At 40.9% G+C, this 19,160-nt stretch overlaps 1 protein-coding gene across 6 annotated transcripts in view; it reads right to left on the bottom strand.

Moving 5' to 3' along the window:
- doc2b (double C2-like domains, beta) overlaps positions 1–19,160 on the bottom strand; it is a 194,680-nt gene that overhangs the window by 42,979 nt on the left and 132,541 nt on the right. For all 6 annotated transcript variants that reach the window (XM_082550111.1, XM_082550112.1, XM_082550116.1 and 3 more), the window contains 2 exons: positions 7,489–7,598; positions 1,550–1,676 (listed from right to left, as the gene is read on the bottom strand). In XM_082550111.1, coding sequence (XP_082406237.1) covers positions 1,550–1,676; positions 7,489–7,598 — 237 coding nt within the window. The remainder of the gene's footprint in view (positions 1–1,549; positions 1,677–7,488; positions 7,599–19,160) is intronic.

Raw genomic sequence — 19,160 nt, 5'->3', positions numbered from 1 at the left:
ACCTCCGATCTCTTGGGGATACCTAAACAGTTTCTTTCCCTTTTTAAAAACCCCCCACCAAAATTAAACAACATAATGCACTAACTGTGATTAAAATGTGGATAATAACGGGTCACCTTTTACTTAATGCAAACTAAAGTTTGGTGCAGTTTAAAATTGCACAGGTTCTCCCACTTTTCCTAGGCATCAATGTCAAACGTAGGTGAAGGATAATGATGTTTTGAAAGTTCACCGGCACGGACTGTGAAACCTGGGAGGTAAAAGCAGAGATCAAATCGGCACAGCATTATGAAATCAATTATTCATGCATGTTGAAGAGAGACGTCGTCAAAGTTACACCACCTTGACGGCCCATCACTCCCGGTCAGATGGTCATACAGTGCAACAGATGTGGAAAATCAAGCTGTTCCCGTGCTGGTCTTTGTGAACATGAGCAAGCTTGCCAAGTCTAACCCACACTTGAGTCACTTAATACACTGAAAATGATGGACTGCTGCTGATGATTATGGTCTCGGCCTACACGTAAGATATTGCACTGAGCAGAGTATAATGTTGAGTATTACATGCTATGCAGTTACACTGTTACACACAAATAAATAATGAAAAAACACAATGACTTCAAGCTTACTGTTTCTCAAGGCAGTTTTATTTAATTAAGCAGGTCATGTCAGCTCTGCTCTGCTGACATGAGCTGTTTATCAGAAGTGTTAGCTTCTTTCTTATGATCAATTTATTTATTCACAGATTTGTATTTGAAGTGTTTTTCTTAGCAGAATAAAGTGACTCCACTGGAAATATACTGGAACAACCTTATGCTTTGTAATGATGACTAAATTACTCTTTAATCTTAAGCTAGGCAGATGTATACCGGACACAGTAATTACAATTTGGTCTAAGGATCCAAGAAGTAAGAAGTAATATGAAAGTAGGGTGAAACAGCAGTCTGGTCAAAACTGAGATACGTTGGCAAAAACTGCACCTGGGACAGAAATATGTTGCTTCTATGTGCAAAAAGAGGAAAAGTGAGCTTTACAAAGCAAGAAATATCTATCAGATTATTGCAGTAAAGATGTGAAATGTATGTTGTTGTTTTTCAAATCGAATTAGGTTAAACTGCCCACTAATTTGATAACTAAAGGGCTGTCACACCTATATTTGCATCTAAATTCAGTGTCACTTGTTGCATGGTGATTTGCACATTTGGAAAAACAAACATGGATTAGAATGTCATCAATGTAATGCAAATCATGTGTTTGGTTTTCTCTTCATCAGGAAGATTTTGTTTATTTATTTTTGTTATAATCGATAAAATGATACGATATGATATTCATATTCATACAGAACTTCTTGTTTGGTGGAAATTTTGACTTAAACTTCCACATGGCATTTAATAACATGTCTATCAGACAGCAAAGCCATGTCTGTAATATTGGCACAATCTTTAGGATCTAAAATGTTGTTGTGAGTACAGCCCCTCAAGAAACAACAACACGATCACGTTTAAACAACATAAAAATGCAGCTGTGTGTGTGGGATGGAGTGAACTTACAGGTAACTGTTTCTCCAGGCAGTTGTTGAAATTCTTGGTTTGATTGGGCTTCAGCTTCTTGAGAGGGATTCGCGTTTCCCCGATGAACTCGTTGTGGCGGAATTTGTCCTCATCACACACTGAAATCCTGAGATGACAAGAACAGAGAAGTGTAGGAGGACATGAGTAGAGCGAGGTTTAGGTTAGGCTTTGTTGCTGAGAGGAGGCTTAAAGCCATAAAACCAGTCATTTTCCACCATCCACCTTCACAGGGCTTCAATTTGTACTTTGTAGTCACAGCTGCTAAATCTGTAGGACCACAGCACTCAGAGCACTGAAGCTACAACCAAGTAGTTCTGCAGGGATCATTGTCAGACTCTATCAGCATGACAGGAAATGATGAGATAATTATACACGAGGACGCGTTCAACCGTGCACGGATCAAAAGATTCAAACATACTAAGATGGAAGGGGAAACTCTACGTGAGAAGACGTTGAGAAAAATTTGACATCATGTCAAAGTCATTTAAGACCCAGTCACGAATTCATCTTGAACACATCTCCATTTGCTCGTCTTATTTACTCAATTAGTGCAGCACGAATCGAACTGTGTTGTGGCGCATTGTCCTTTCCGCCTGTTTACTGATTTCTATTATGTGCCCACTTTGCATTTGTTTCCACTGAACACACAAACAAAACAAATCCTCTTTTCAGTGCAAGACGGCGTCCTTTCTTAACAACAATAAAGACGTGGATTTATAATATAACACAGTAGGCTACAGTCACAAAAGCTAATGATTGATGGGGAACCGAAAGGTCTCTTGCAGTCAAAAGGTGCACGGGGCCACAAAATGAGCTTTGTGTTTTACTGGAGATCTATATTCTTCGCCAGCATTTCATTAAGTTTATAATGAAAGCCAATTATTGGTGCTCCCTGCAGACCTATGCTTTCAATAAATGCAGAGAGCGCCCACCGCCCTAACATGACATGATTCACACTCACGGCTCCAGCATGCCTGTGTTGGGGAATACTGTTTGTTTCAAGTGCTTTTCCGCTGCATAATCAGCTGCAATACTGAGGAAAACATGCAGCCTTTAGGAACCGCACAGCGTTAGGATGTTGTATGTACGTTAATATGCATCACTAATACAGTAGACTGTATGGGACGTGATGCAATCAGACTCTCAGTGAAAATAACTGGACAGGTGCTGAATTCAAATTTCAGTTTCCAAGAAGAAATAGGTTGCGCTGTTTTGGAAGCATGGATGCTTTTCTCACAGTCTATTGTTTCTGGAAAATGGTTAATAAAGGTGTTTTCTGTGTGTGAATAGATCTTTTGGCTTGTGTGCACAGTGTCTGTCACATCTCATCTCTGCTACATTTGCTTCAGGCCTTCATTGTTGTTGTGGCATTCAGTCCAGTAACAATACAGTATTTTTTTTCTGCTCCGCAACACAAAATAATCAGCAAAATACAGTCACATATTTGCAGCGCGTCGATAAGGTTGACAGTCGGTCACTGCAGTCCAGCAATTACTCCAGCTGTCCCAGAAGTACAGCGAGCGCTTTGCAGCTTATATTGTGTAGTAGGAAAGCATGTTTTCACAAAATACATTTAAGCTATTAGAAGTAATGCAATAAAACTTTTGCAAACATTCTGTGATGATTTGGTAGTCACTTGTGTAAACTTATGGAGGTGATAAAAAATGTTTTGTGTCCCTTGTTTCTGTCTTGTTTGCTGGACAAATGGAGGACAAAGTGACAGGCCTAAAAAAACAGTATCTGAAAGTCACGTCCTGAGGAAATGCGAAAAAAATACAGCAAACACCTGACATAGAACCAGCGAGATGCATCGGGCTCTTCAGCTGATCCACCTACTGTTTGTTTATGCCTCATCAGAAATGGCCTCAGTGGAAGGGGAGCAGTGAAGAAGCCATTCTTGAGGAAGGGAAACAGGAAGAAAAGAGGTGAAGTTTGCCAAATTAAACAAGAACCAGACTGATCATCAGGTCTTACAGAGGAGGTCCAGAGAAGGTCAGGAGAGCGATATGACTGTGAGGGTCTAGAGCCACCTGAAAAACATGGCGTCTGTCGTGGTTTGGGGCTGATTTCAGCCATTGGTGCAAAATTCAATAGAATTATAAACGCAAAAAGGAACCATCTGATTTTAATCCATCACACAATACCATCATGAAAGACTAAAAAACTACTTGGATAGAAGAAGACACAGAGGAACACTATCAGTCACAGACTGGTCTCCTCAGAGCCCAGATTTCAACGATACTGAAGCAGTGTGGGATCGTGACAGACAACAGAAGAACAACCAGCTAAAATTCAAAGAAGAGCTTTGAATGTCCTTTAAGAAGGCTGGAGACCCAGTCCTGAAGACTACTTAAAGAAATTGTAAGAAAGTTCGACTGTGTTGAAGAACAAAGGTCATCATACCAAATACTGAAAAGCTCATTAGAACTGTAGCTTATACTGTAGCTTCATGCATGCTTGCATGTTTCAATAAATCATTGCACCCATTTCTAATCTTCCTAGATAAATATGAAGAAGTTTTTGCACAGTACTGTATCTAGATAAACATTGTATTTAATGGCAAAATGTTAGCAGCATAAAACATTCCCATTAGTGTTAACTGATTGTAAGAAGAGAGACTTTCAGAGAAACCTCACTTCTTAGCACGGGCTTGCTTCTTAGTAAGCGCTTGCTTCTCAGAATGGGCTGGAAATCTTTGAAGACATTTTGAACACCGCTTTGTCGTTTGGCATCTGTGCCCTGACATATTGGGTTATGGCATTTGTGAGATCTGTCTGTCACCACCAGTTTCTCATGTTTTAAATAAGATTACAGCTGTGAAGAGGAGTATTTTACCCCAAACAACAGTCGAGGTTTTAGTGAAATTAGAAAAAGCAGGCAAAAAAAAAAAAAAAGAAGTTACAGTTTAACTAAGTTCAACAACCTCAACAATTACAATATCTCCCTATGAGGAGCACTTGGCAACTGTGGAGAGGGCGAACTCCCTTTTGACAGGAAGAGACCTCCAGCAGAGCCCAAAAGGACATAAATAGGGATCTTTAATAAATTAAGTCCCAAAGGTAACTTGAGGTGTGAATACCAGACCTTCAAAGAGAAAACAGTTAAGTGGAGATTATGTGATTATGTGCAAAATATCCACTTCCACATGGAAACAAAACACAAAAGATGATTTCAGCACTGTCAAGGGCAAGAAAACCCTATTACTCTAAAAAAATATAGAAATGATGGCCAATCAGAAGTCTGGAGATAATGGTTATTATTATCAAAGTTGAACAAAGAGCGAGAAGTCTTACGTTTGGAGAAAATCGTCTCATGCAAACAGTAACATGGTGCAAGTCTGTTGTCGAAAAACAAGATAAACATGCACATGCACAGTAAACAGTATTTACATGTGGACAATGCTCTAAAAATTGGGCGCCCTTTCAATGAGTGCATGTCAAATGTCGGCTCAAGGGGTCAGTTTAGATTCGTGGGTGGACCTCGGCATGCTGCTAACGGAAAAACAACTTTTGCAATGCTTTATTTTACAAGGGTGTATTTTAATATAAAACATGTAAAACATCCCTAACCACCCAGACTAGTGGGGACTTTTTCCAGCTTTTTGAAGTAGAAACACACCTGTGTGTTATTTCAGGAACAACACTTTTTTTCAGAGAGGAGGAACAAGCAAACCAAAAGGACCATTAAGCTGAGGACTTGTTCCACCCACATTTATCTTGAGGAAGTGAACTGGAGGACAAATCGATGGAGCCGGTAAATGAAATGCTGTGAAAGTCCCTGAAATGTTTTCACGGCATTCCAGCACATAACATTAACTCTAGAAACACATTTGCGACTGGGGTGCTTGGGGGTAAGTGAAGACAAAAGCAAACTGAAATCCTCCACTGCATACGGCCCACCTGGGATGTACGAAATGATTATGCATATGATTGCATAACCTACCTCCGCCACTTGATTGTACAGTGTTACCACTTTGGTAAAAATACAGGAGCAAAGAATGGTGAAGTAATAAAAACAAAGTGCTTTCATTGCATAAGGGCACCGCATTTATCTCAGGAAGATGGAGTTTTAGTGTGTTCTCAGGTGTTGTAGTGAAACACAAATAACCAAACAAACAGGAAGTCCTCTCACCCAAACAGAAGTGCTATTTGGAAATCTGACAAATAAAGGATTTCCCAACTGTTATTACGATCTGAAGCTATTCCAGACTCGGCATGCAAACTCGCAGTGAAAAGGAAGAAAGAGGAAAAGCAACATCATCATTCACTTCTGCTTGAGAGGCTGTGGTTAAACACAGGCTGTAATGTAGTTAGTCTAAAACAGAAACCAAGAAGAAGAGAAACTGTCAAACATCACTGCTCCCTGAAAATGATCTTCTGAAGCCTTTAAAAACAGATCCACGGCAGCTAAGCACACCAAAACAACAAAAGACAGATTTATTCTATCCCTCTCTGCCTTTCAACTCTCCCTTCTATTTTTCTTCTTGTTCACTACACACACCCTTTCCCCCTTATATCCGTCCTTATAAGATGTGTTTGTTATTTTCTTACTTTGTCTTCTATTTCCCCTTCACTTCCTTTCGTTCTTTGGTTAAGTTTTATTTTCTTCCATTTTCTTCCTCTTGCCTATTATTCCTCTATTTTCATTTTTCTCTTCCTTCCTTGTATCTCTTGCTACTTCCTTTCTTCCTTGTTCCATTCCTTGCTTACTCTGTTCCTTCCTTCCTTTGGCTCCTTCCCTTTAAACCTTCTTCCACCCTTCCCCATTTTTTCCTGCCTCTTCCTTTCTTCCTTTCTTCCTTTCTTCCTTCTCTTCTTCCTTGCCTCCTTGGTTCCTTTCTTGCTTTCCCTGCTGCTTCTTTCCTTACATTGCTTTTTCCATCCATCCATCCCTCTATTCATCTTTCCTACCTGTATTCCTTCCTTACTTACCTCACTATGTAATGCTCCCTTATTTTCTTGCTTCCTTACTCGTTTACCCTTCTCCTTCTTTTTTGGGGTTTCTTCCTTACTTCCCTTTAACTTCTTTCATCCCACACCCCCCTTCCTTCCTTCCTTCCTTCCTTCCTTCCTTCAACGCCCCCTTTCTTCCTTCTTTCCTCCCTCCCACACCCAGTTCCTTCCTTCCTTCCTCCCTTCCTTCCTTCCTTCCTTCCTTTCTTCCTCCCAAGCCTCCTTCCTTCTTTCCTTCCTTCCTCCCACACCCCCTTCCTTCCTTCCTTCATTCCTTCCTCCCACGCCCCCTTCCTTCCTCCAACACCCCCTTCCTTCCTTCCTCCCACACGTCCTTCCTTCTTTCTTTCCTTCCTTCCTCCCACACGTCCTTCCTTCCTTCCTACCCCCATGCCTCCTTCCTTCTTTCCTTCCTTCCTCCCACACCCCCTTCCTTCCTTCCTCCCACACCCTCTTCCTTCCTTCCTTCCCTCCTCCCACACGTCCTTCCTTCCTTCCTCCCATGCCTCCTTCATTCCTACCCCCATGCCTCCTTCCTTCCTTCCTCCCACACCCCCTTCCTTCCTTCCTTCCTCCCACACCCCCTTCCTTCCTTCCTCCCACACCCCCTTCCTTCCTTCCTTCCTTCCTCCCACACGTCCTTCCTTCCTTCCTTCTTTCCTTCCTTCCTTCCTTCCCTCCTCCTACACGTCCTTCCTTCCTTCTTTCCTTCCTTCCTTCCTCCCACACCCCCTTCCTTCCTTCCTTCCCTCCTCCCACACGTCCTTCCTTCCTTCCTTCCCTCCTCCCATACGTCCTTCCTTCCTTCTTTCCTTCCTTCCTCCCTCCCATGCCTCCTTCCTTCGTTTTATTTCTTCATTTGTATCCATATGTCCAACCACTCCTTTCTTCTTTTTTCCACATCTTTCATCCCTTTCTTCTCTTTCCATTCATTAAGTGGACACACGTGAGTAGCACTGACAGTACCTGAGTGTTTTGCGGACCATATCCTCATCAGTGATGCCGTAGTAGGTCAGGGTCTCATTCCAGACTGGGTTGAGTGTATTGTGCAGGGTCTTGGTTCTGAGTTTATTGGCCTGAAAGACAAACAAGGAAGACTGTGATTAAAAAGAGCTGAACATCATTCATGAGTGAAAAACACTGAGCTCCTCCTACAGCTCAGGAGAGCTCATTCCTCAGGTGTCATTTTCCTTGAAGAACTGACAGAATTATATAAACATCCTTGAAAACGTACAAAGCCTCTCTGCCAGGGTGAAAATTTGTCAACGCGTTGACGTCTGGTGCCACGCATGCAAACACGAGCTCGGTGCTGCTGCATACTGAACGCTGTCAGGAATGAAATATCAGCAGCAGACTGCATTTACATGAAGTGACAGGCATAATCAAAGCATGGCAGGAAGTGGGTAAAAACACTGAGAACAATGTGATGAATGCTCTGAAGTTAAAAGATAGACACCATGGTTGTTCTGGCTCAGTGTGATTCTGTTTCTGTCAACAGCACATTTTTGAGAAAACAATTTTCCAGTCACTGACCTTTCACTGGGATTAAATCTTTATACTTAAAAAACAGTCTGAAACAAAAACAAATGCACCACCTAACCAGCTAATACCATACACAACTTTAAATTAATATTTTCATAACTGATGCCTGCTGTGAGTGTATGGCACTGAAGTCAGGAGGTGAAGAGCTAAGATTAGGTCAGTACAAAGACACGGTGGTCGAAAACATACACTGTATATAAAAGATGGATCCAGGCACAGTGACAACTCCTACTACTGTTTTGAATCCTGGACTTAAACATATTTGCCATATTTTTTCAAACCAGATATCACAATTGACATGACAGGGCTTGTTAGTCACAAAGAACCCACAATGCAAACAGCACATACTGCTTTCTTGTCCTTTTTGACTGCAATGGTGAGCATAATCTACAAAATATGTTTTAACTGACATCTGAAACCTCAAACACAAGTTCATAATCACATCAAGTGTTTTTGAACTTGTGTTCAATTTACATTTTCAGTTTACAGATTTAAAGTCATGAAAGAGAAGCCCCTTCACATTTATAGCTCAGGTGCTTGGACCGGTTCTTCTATAGCGCCTTTTTTGACATTCAAAGAGCTTTGCACAGCTCGCCTCATTCACACAGGCACTGCTTTCTATCTAACATTAACACTGCATCAGAGAGCAACTTGACGTTAGTATTTTGCCCGAGGATATTTGGCATGCAGACTGGAGCAGACAGGGATCAAACCACCAACCTTCCAATTAGTAGATGACCTGCTCTACCACCTGAGCTACAGCCACCCCATCAAAGATTCTTTGCTGCAAGCTGAAATTGATGAAGCATTAACACATATTATGCTACTCCTGATAGTCTTTTAGTGAGGTGGCCTGAGTGCTTCCTTTGTTGGGAAGCTTTCCACACATGTTTAACCTGTAAGCCTCGCCTGAGTGGGCCAGAGGCAACAAGATTAGCCTTCACCTGCAGAAGGGTTACAGCATATTCATCTTGAATCATACTTGGTATTAATGTCTGTCTCTCTTCCACAGCATGTCTTTTATCCTTCAGTCTTCCTTCTCGCTCCCCAACCGGTCGCAGCAGATGGCCCCGCCCCTCCCTGAGCCTGGTTCTGTCGGAGGTTTCTTCCTGTTAAAAGGGAGTTTTTCCTTCCCACTGTCACCAATGTGCTTGCTCATAAGGGGTCATATGATTGTTGGGTTTTTTCTCTGTATGTGTTATTGTAGGGTCTGCCTTACAATATAAAGCACCTTGAGGCGACTGTTGTTGTAATTTGGCGCTATATAAATAAAACTGAATTGAATTGAGCTGATCTTGGCTGCAGTGTCCCCCAATGGCTCTCTTCAATTCTTTGGGCTCTAAGCTGATCTTGTTTTTTGTACACTTGGATAAAAGAATCGTGTCTGGATAAGTGTAGTTACTAACACCTCTTCTAGGAGAAAGCTCGGTGCAACGGTCAGGTCAGGTTCTTGGCAGTTGTTCTTGCCTTTGGAGCCTCGTCTACTTCCAAATTTCTAAAATCTAAAAACTTTGAGTGGCTGCACCCGGTGTGTATTACCTTTGACCATCTTAAAAACTGTTTATAGCACCGGCTTTACATACAGGTCTCGACAAGCAAAACTTTCAAAGTTATTTTTAAAGCTTTGAATAAAAGCATTTTCTGCTCTTTCACAGAGTCTGACAAGTAGCTTCAGCTGAAGACATTAAAGCAGAATATATTTTTGAGTTTGATGAATAGATCTGAATGCTTTCTTTAAAACTTTTCATCTGAGTTTGACAAAAGCACATTTTCTGGCACACAACTTGGCCCTTTTAGTTTTCTTTCACTGCTCTCGTAACAATGTTTTTGGCTCCAATTCAGTGAAAAAGCCTTAAAAATATACTGCACTCTACCTGCTTAATGCCAAGCGGCAGACAGACGCGGTCAGACATTTCCCTCAGGAGGTGGTGAGGAACAAAACAGAGCTAAAATAAGTGTGTACAGACATGTGCTGCTAAAGGTGACACATTAAAAGATGTAAATCTGTGATCAAAGTACTTCAAGTACAAATCAGCCGTTGCTCCTTCCACTGGGTGTATGAGACATGAGTCCAAACGTCAGACAGTGGCTTGTTTAGTAAGATCTGCATCGCTGTTTATTGGAGCAGCCATCAGACGTACACTTTGTCACTTCATCGATTGCAAATTAGCAAGGTGATGAAAATCGCTGTGACAAGTGACGCGGCTTTATCGGCGGAATATTGTTTGGGGAAATCCTGGGAGCACGCTGCTGACATGATGAGGATGGAGACCCTGTGCCATGTGTGAGGACATGTGAGTTTGTTGAATTTAATCAATTAGCTGCTGTGATTATTTGCAAGTCTGATGGCAGGGTTCCACATAACAAGGCTCTCGCTGATTGTTTCTCCCTCAATCAGCGGTTGTTTCCCCCGAGGAAGGCTGTTGAATAGGCACACACACACTATGTGTATACACACACACACACACACACACACACACACACACACACACAGTGACTGTTCAAAATTATTTTTTTAAGGCTGATAGCAACATGTTTTATAAAAAATCATTTTAATAAACTCGTTTAATTTAATTTGAAAGCTTTCATGGTTTTCATTAATTATTCATGTATTTCCTCCCTTCTTTCTGTTGTTCCAGATTTTTGATCTTATTGAATAAAATGTCTCTGAAGCATTAGAGTAGTGCACCGGATGCCGAACAAATGAATGGAATCAGACAGATTGTGGGAACGTGGGTACTGATGGTTAAAAATATACTGCGTAATTCAAAAGTCTTCAAATCAAATTCAGCAAAGGTTATTTGTTCTGTCCTCATAATTTTCCACTACTGTTGCACGGCAACAAAAATGCTAACTGATTACCAGTACAGCACACAGACTGTATACCAAAGATGGCTGTAGTCACTGTGACATCACCTTTCACTATCTTGGTATTTTGGATTTGGACATGATGACAAAATGCTGAATCTGAGTGAGAATAGAGGGACACCACACTCATAGGGTAACACGCTGTCATGGTCCGGGTTAGTGCGGCTCCGCCCCACGTGCTGGTGATTCCACCTCGGGGCGGAGCCGCCGCGCCTCCTTGTCATCACCTCAACTGCGAGTAATCAGGTTGCAGGCTTTTTATGACCAGCGTTCTCATGCACTCCCCGCCAGAACATCTACTAAATCACTATCTCCTGGACGTCAGTGCTTTCTACTGTCACAGCTGCTGTTTATCCGCTGGTCAGCTCGCAGCTTCTCCATAACTCTTTACCTGCCTGCCCCCCCGCTTGGCCTCGGAAATTAACGGAGCTTCTTCCTGGACTCACCTGTTCTCGCACCCGGACCACTACCCCCCCTTCCACGCTTTGTTTTCGCCTGCATCCAATGACTGTAAGATCTCTTTTCCCTGCCTTCATCTCACGGTTCCTGCTCCGGATGTTACCCGGTGTCAGGTTCCCCCCTCCGGTCCACGACAGCCCCAAGACTCCCTCACGGACCCCACTCCCCTGGTAACCCAGTGATAACTCAGCATTCCACTTTTAGTTTGGATAGTTCAGTCCGTCAGTTTGTGGTGTCTCTCTATGTGTGACTTTAAAGCGCCTGAATTCTGCTCGTAGATTAACAGCATATTTCTGTTCTTAGTATCTTCGTGAAAGAAGAAGTAGTATTGCGTTCATAGTATTGCGTTCATAGTATTGCGTTCATAGTATTGCGGCTGAGTGCCCGCTCACAGTATTTATCCCCTCAAGGAGTTAAGTTGTTTTTGTTTCAGCGAGGCAATGCTAATTCTGCCTCCCGTAACGTATTAAATATTCTGTCTTGCCTTTCTTAGATGTGTTTAGATGTGTTCAGCATCCTTGTGCATTTAGTCTTGCTCTTTGAATTCTGTAATAAAGTTAACTTTGCTCACAGTTCCTGCGTAACTGAGTAGTGTCCGCATCCGAGTCCATTTCCTTGTGTTTGGCTGCTTGGCCGTGACACACGCTTGTTAATCACATATTCAGCTTAATTTATTGTTCTGAGTTAAATCCAATGAGGGCTGTCAAATAAATGCTCTTTATGCTGCAAAGAGAACTTATCAGTTGCAGTCTATCATGAATACTAATGAGATGTTAACAGGCCTTGGCCTTGGCAAGTTGAATGGCATTATAGAACCTTCAGCACCACTCATTAAAAGACTGAAGTGAGTATATGTATATATTTGAGGGCATATGTACGTTTTTGACCGAGTGTGGATTAGAGAAACTCCAATCTAATTTTCATGCCCGTGTGTGCAAACTTCTTACCACAACTGTATATAAAGACTCTACATGCCACCGCAACCCAGGGACACACAGAGGTGTTTACCAGCACAGTATTTGCATATAAGGTGTGCAGATACTGTGCATACCTTACAATGGTAAATTTCAAAACTATTTTCCAGTATAGGAGCAGAAAACGTACATGAAATATAAATAAATATGGGAATGAGTGATAACAGCTCCTCCTGCATTATGTGAAAGTCAAGGTGTTGTTGTTTTTGGTGGGGCACCTTGACTTTTCTACAAGCTTCTCATGGGAGTTACTAAGTGGATTGTTGACAGGATGTGAAGAGCAGAGGAAGTGGTCAGCTGAATTTCAATGCAGTCATATACACTGACTTGTGAGCAGGCATGTTGTTAAAACACAGTGAAGCAGCTAGATCTGAGGGTGTGATTTAATTAAAGGTTTGACTGGTTCAGATCCCTGAAATAAAGAAAAAAAAAACTTGGAGTTAGAGTGCTGCTGCTGGCTTTATCCACAGCCATGAAAGAAAGCAGTGAATTAAATAGATAATGAGTCCATTTGCAGAGGAGCTGTAGCTTTCTATTCCACACGTGTGATCAGCGTGCATTAATGGGGAAATAATTCACCGCCACCACCTGCTCATAGATGGAGGGCGGTGCTACAAATCAGCAACTGGTGTCACAAACATTTCCACTGTAGAGGCTAAAAAGGCTTTGCTCCATAGCTGATTATTCCAGCGTTTTTGCATGGATGTATAGATTGATAAGCTATACTTTAACTAGTTTTGTTTAAAAAGCCTGCACACCTGAATGAGGCAGAGAGAGAAGTAACAAGGCAAACGCAGAGGCCTGTCGAGCTGCAGATGTGCGCTGCAGTTTTATCACAGTTCAGTAATCGGCGCCCAAAAATTGCTCGTTTAAAACTCTGACATCTGTTATTTTTCTATAAAACTATTCAAGCTGAGAAAAATCTCACTGACATCGTCTTATTTATACCGCTTTATGCCCAACAGTGAATATGCTAATACTCAGTGGAACCAAACAACTAAACACAATAATGGCATAATGATGCACATTTTCTACACCATTAAACTTAAAGAGGAATTCCACTTATTTAGAAAAGGATGGTCTAAAATCAAAGAAGAAGAGACAGAAGTGGCTTTGCTTTCATTTGTTCCTTTTTGTTCCTTGTCATTCAGGGTGATCGTGGCTCAAGAGTTGGGAGTTCGCCTTGTAGTCGGAAGGTTGCCGGTTCGAGCCCCGGCTTGGACAGTCTCGGTCGTTGTGTCCTTGGGCAAGACACTTCACCCATTGCCTACTGGTGGTGGTCAGAGGGCCCGGTGGCGCCAGTGTCCGGCAGCCTCACCTCTGTCAGTGCGCCCCAGGGTGGCTGTGGCTTCAATGTAGCTGCCATCACCAGTGTGTGAATGTGTGTGTGAATCTGTGGATGACTAACTGTAAAGCGCTTTGGGGTCCTTAGGGACTAGTAAAGCACTATACAAATACAGGCCATTTACCATTTTTTGGGACAAGGTCTTATAACATGATGTTACACTTACCTATAGATCTTTTTCTGTTGAAAGTAAAATGTAATTGTTAAAGGGACATAGTTATGCTGGGGGTGTTATGGGAGGATTGATATTTTTGATTTTATTTTTTCTCGCTGTAAAAATAACTAAAGGACTTTGCAGTCCTGTGAAAAACTAAGTGCATCCTTCCTGCTTCTTTAGGAATGAAGACAGTAAGTAGCAGCCATGTGCTTCTAGTCAAGTGCACTTGATTGACTGATTGTCAGCACCTCTTTAAATGCTGCAGTTTGGGTAGTTTGGTGATCTGGTCAACACAATGTTCCCAGGACTGAACATCCCAGCATACTTATCTCAGAGAAGCTGCAAAAAAAACCCAAGAGCTACAGCACATCCCAAACTCTACAGAGCTTAGTTAGCATGATGCTAAACTTCACAACAACTAGAAAAAGACTGACTGAAGAAATAGAGTTTATCTGGAAAGGTTTCAAGGAGAAAGCTTCTCTCTAAAAAGAATATGGCAGCAAGATTTATTCAACAATGTCCTTTGGACAGATGAGATCAAAGCGGAGATGCTTGGACATAATGCACCATGACAAAGCTCCATGTTAGGAGAAAACCTAACACAGCATCAACTCAGCTAATTTTAATTGTCAGCACAGAGATGATGATTTAAGCCTGTTTTGCAGTCACATGACCTGTGCACCTTGCAGTCACTGAGTCGAACGTGAACTCCTCTGTATACCAAAGTACTCTAGGGTCAAATGTCAGGCTAGCTATCCTCTAAAACTTACATAAAATCATGGTACAGGGAAATAATCCTAAGCACAGTAGCCGATCTACAACTACATGGCTGAAAAAGAAGAATCAAGATGCTGCGAAAGCCGAGTCAAAGTCAAAAAGTGAATGATCAGGGACTTTAAGAGAGCTGTGAATAAATGATTGCCTGCAAACTTCAAAGAATCGAAGCAATGCCAAGACGAGTGAGCACAGTTTCCCCAAAAAGTAATAAAAATGATTACTCCAATTTACTTCTACTGCTACCTAAAGTGAAATCGACTCATGGGATTTTGTTATTTTTTCACAAGACTGCATATAATTCTAGAAACATTTTTCCACGAGTCTAAACCAAAACTATAATCTTTTCTTAACCCTAACTGAGCACCTTCCCTCATCTAAAACTAAGCAGGTTTTAGAGTGAACAAGTGAATGTGAACCTGTAACGCAAATGAAAATAGAATGAAATGGATAAAGCAAACATTACAGTTATGTGCTGGTCAATATTGCCATGGCTGGTGCATGTAATGTGACATCCATTATAAGAACACATTGGCTCTTTATAGCTAGCTACAACAAATTTGTGCTAGATAAAAAGCTTATTTTTTCCTTTCTTCACTTTCTAAACGAGTGAAGATAATCCAGGGTAAACGGTGAAGGACAGATGGTTCATGCACCTGCACCTGCCAGATATTTATATTTTCATTTTAAATTTCTGTACAACGTTTTAACAGTTTCCAAGGATGGTTTTCTGTAACAAAACCATCTGAGACATCAGGTTGGAATCGGTTCCTACGAGGAAATTAAAATGCCAGGGAGGTTATGTTTTTGGTAGCCTGTGTGTGTGTGTGTGTGTGTGTGTGTGTGTGTGTGTGTGTGTGTGTGTGTGTGTGTCATTCTGTCTGTAAACACAATACAGTAGCTCAAAAACGCAGACAATCATTCAAAACACGAAATGTTTTCAATAAATGATGATAAAACTTTGCAGGGGTGTAGAATGGGGTCGTGTAAACAGTCCATTAAAATTTGGCTTATATCCACCAAGGTCTTCAAGGTCAGCAAATCAACAAAAAGCCTTTGTCATCATATAGAAAGTACTGTATAGAGATTTAAAACCTCTGACCAATTACTGAATATCTTTAAAAAACAAAATGAACATATAAGAAATACAAATCTTTCTCTTTAAAAGTTTGCGGTGTGCTTGTTGTTTTTAACCCTAACCCTTCCATCATCATCATCATAATTAAAATAATCCAATCATCAAATTTTATTATTATTATTATTATTATTATTATTATTATCATCATCATCATCATCATCATCATCATCATCATCATCATCATCATCAGCCACACTACTTCATTTTTAACACTGCGGGCTGTCAAAACGTCACCAACGCCAGTTTACACCATTCAGTCCGTCTCTGGACTTGACAGGTTTAATTTGGAACAATTACGGCATTTTATTGTGTCTGATTACGGTCATAATAACCTCCGTGAGTCTCATCGGAGGTGATCTGGCTTTATAGCAGAGCATGAAACTTCACTTCTGATTAGAGCGCAAGCAGACTTGACCTCTGTGTGTGGGTCCTAATGAGGGTCTTAGAATGAGCCTAATGATTATTTTGAGAATGATTGCAGTGAATCTTTGAGGAGGGAGAAGGTGACAGCATCTTGCTTTACTGGCACAAAAATGCAGAGGGATCTGTGATGCTGCCTGATGAGACAGGAGACAAATCCACGAGGCAGCATGCCCTCATGGAGAGTTTTTGACGTTGCAGTCAAATAATCCATGACATATTCATATAAATGTATGCGATTAACATGAAAGGAGTTGGATAGTTGGCATTAGCGCTGATGCCCTCGGCAGAACATATAAACAATGGAAAACCCCTTACATAAACTCCAAGTGGAAAATGATACAAGACAGTATGACACTATGAGAGCAGATCCTTTGTCAGACCCTAAAGATATTTGCCTAGTCTTCAGAAAGCACATTTAAAGGCTAAAAACTCCATTAATTCACAGAAAATGGAGCACACCGCTTCATCAGCAGGGCCAGAGTTGATAGACAGTAGGAGCAGCAGATGGCATGCAGAGTGATCCAAAGCCAGTGTTTTCAGTGTTTTACATAATAAGTAGTAACCATCTTGACCTCTGTCAGCATCTGAAGAAATAGCCAGTGAGGGGTAGAAACAGTTTGGCAGGCGGGGCAAAAACAGTCCAGTCTCCCCAGAAATAGCCCTCTGATTGGATGATTCTTACAGTGCCAATATTCAGTACTTGAGCAGGAAGTAGTGAACCCTTAATGTAGCGGTTGTAAAAGTAAAGAAGTGAAGGCTGAAGTGGTGCACAAGTGGGTAGTGTGTTACGAAATAAAATTCCATTTTATTTCAACTCATGTTAACTTTGCGCTCTCCAGTCTGAATAAATGTAACAGAGCAGAAAACGCCCGGTTTCACAGAAATACATGAAATAAACATAACCTCCTAACACTGCGATACATGGAGGTGGCATAAATTTGTTCAAAGTATGTGGCAGCAAGACAAAAGCAACAAAAAAATTAGATTTGAAGTTATTCAAACCAATTCCCATTACATTACATTTACATTTTCTGAATCAGCAGTACAAAGATAGACAAAGTCTGCTTTAAAAGGAGGAAAAACTCAAGGACATTTGAGTATCTGATTTTTTTAAACATAGTTTAAAAAGTTTGATAAGAGTAGCATGACAGATGTTTGCTTTGATTACACAAACTTGTAGGAGTAGGCAATGGATAATCGGTATTGATTTATAAATAACTGGGCACAAATAACTTCAGCTTATTATAATAGTCCACAGTTTATTTCTAACTAACTAAGCAGCTCATTATCTTTCTCTTTAATAGTTTCTTTAAAGATATGAAGCATTTTGGTGTCAACTTGAAAGATCAGAGCTTCAGTGTTGTGCTGAGACAGTCTGGGCCCTTCAGGAGATCCATGGAGTTCAGGGCTGTCTGACCTTCCTCTCCATGTAACCCTTTTCCACTGGGATCTGTCACCCAAATGCAGGACTCGTGGAGACAAAATGGCAAACTCAAAAACCTCAGCTTTATTGCTGGTATGAAACAGAAACTAAACCGTGAAAGCTATAACTGCAACACACAGGCAAATCTGAGGGTACGACGCAACACTGACACAGAGAAACACGGGGCTTAAATACACTGAGGCGTAATCAGGGAATGGGAAACAGGAGGGAGACCCAAGCAAAACAGAATACACTCACATGAGACATGGACCTTCACAATACAACAAGAAACGAAGACGCAGACTTGACACCAGAGATGGGCAGTAACGCGTTACAAGTAACGCGTTACTGTAATCCGATTACTTTTTTCAAGTAACGAGTAAAGTAAGGGATTACTATTGCAAAAACGGTAATTAGATTACCGTTACTTTCCCGAAGGAACGCTGCGTTACTGCGTTACTAAAACCGTGATTTTTTGCGAGAATGTCTCATGACAGTGATGTAAGCAAGTGCGACGTTCTTGACAACAGCTGTGTGCAGATCAACAGTGGATAACATTCGAGTGCGGGAGAGAGTATGAGCGTGCACTGACCTTACTTTAAGTTTGATTCCATAAAAAGTGACAAAAACATTAGCATCCGTTGTGCAGTGGGCAGCCACCAATGCAGCGCCCGGGGAGCATGCATGCATGCATGCATATATATATATATATATATATATATATATATATATATATATATATATATATATATATATATATATATATAGCACATATCTGAGGTAGGCTTGGGCTGCATGGGGGTTCTAACCTGGGGTGCACGGTACTTTTACCCTGTAAAGCCTGAACCATTGCAAAGTTGCCAGAAACTTCAAATCACTTTTTAAAGTTGAGTGTTTGCTGAATCTTTAAATAATAATAATAATAATAATAATAATAATAATAATAATAATCATCATCATCATCATCATCATCATCACTTTACATTTATAATTTGTATCATACTTGCATACTTGCTTTGAATTTTTTCATGCTCTGCTATTTTTGCTGTGAAGCGCTTTGTGATGTTTATTTTGAAATGTAATGAGAAAGGTTTTCTCCTGTCAGTGAGAGAGAGTAGATTGGTATTAGCAGCTGGTTCCATCCGAAGTTTAAAAATGTCTCTAGTCAACATTAAATTATGTTATTTATTTATTGTTGTACAATGCTTTGTATTTTGGCCAGTGGATTATCCTTGAGTATGCAGCAGGTTACCTGATATAATTGGTCATTTGCTTTATCCTTGTACCACTGAATCAAATTTGCTAACTGTATTATAATTATAATGATCCAAGACCTCGTTAAGAAGGACCTACAATATAAAAATTCAGTATTTTTACATTTCAGGCTAGGCTTGGATACACGTCTGTTAATGAGTACTGAGACCTTCTACCTGTACTTAACGATGCCAATACATATATTTTTAATGCAGCCACTTGGAATACTGAAAGTGATTACTCATACCTGACATTAGCATATGTTGTTTTCTTCTGCAGGA

This window comes from Aulonocara stuartgranti, assembly GCF_965226115.1.
Source record: "Aulonocara stuartgranti genome assembly, chromosome: 10".
Taxonomy (NCBI): Eukaryota; Metazoa; Chordata; class Actinopteri; order Cichliformes; family Cichlidae; genus Aulonocara; species Aulonocara stuartgranti.
Note: the sequence above shows the minus strand (reverse complement) of the source record. Positions and strands in the feature narration are given on the sequence as shown.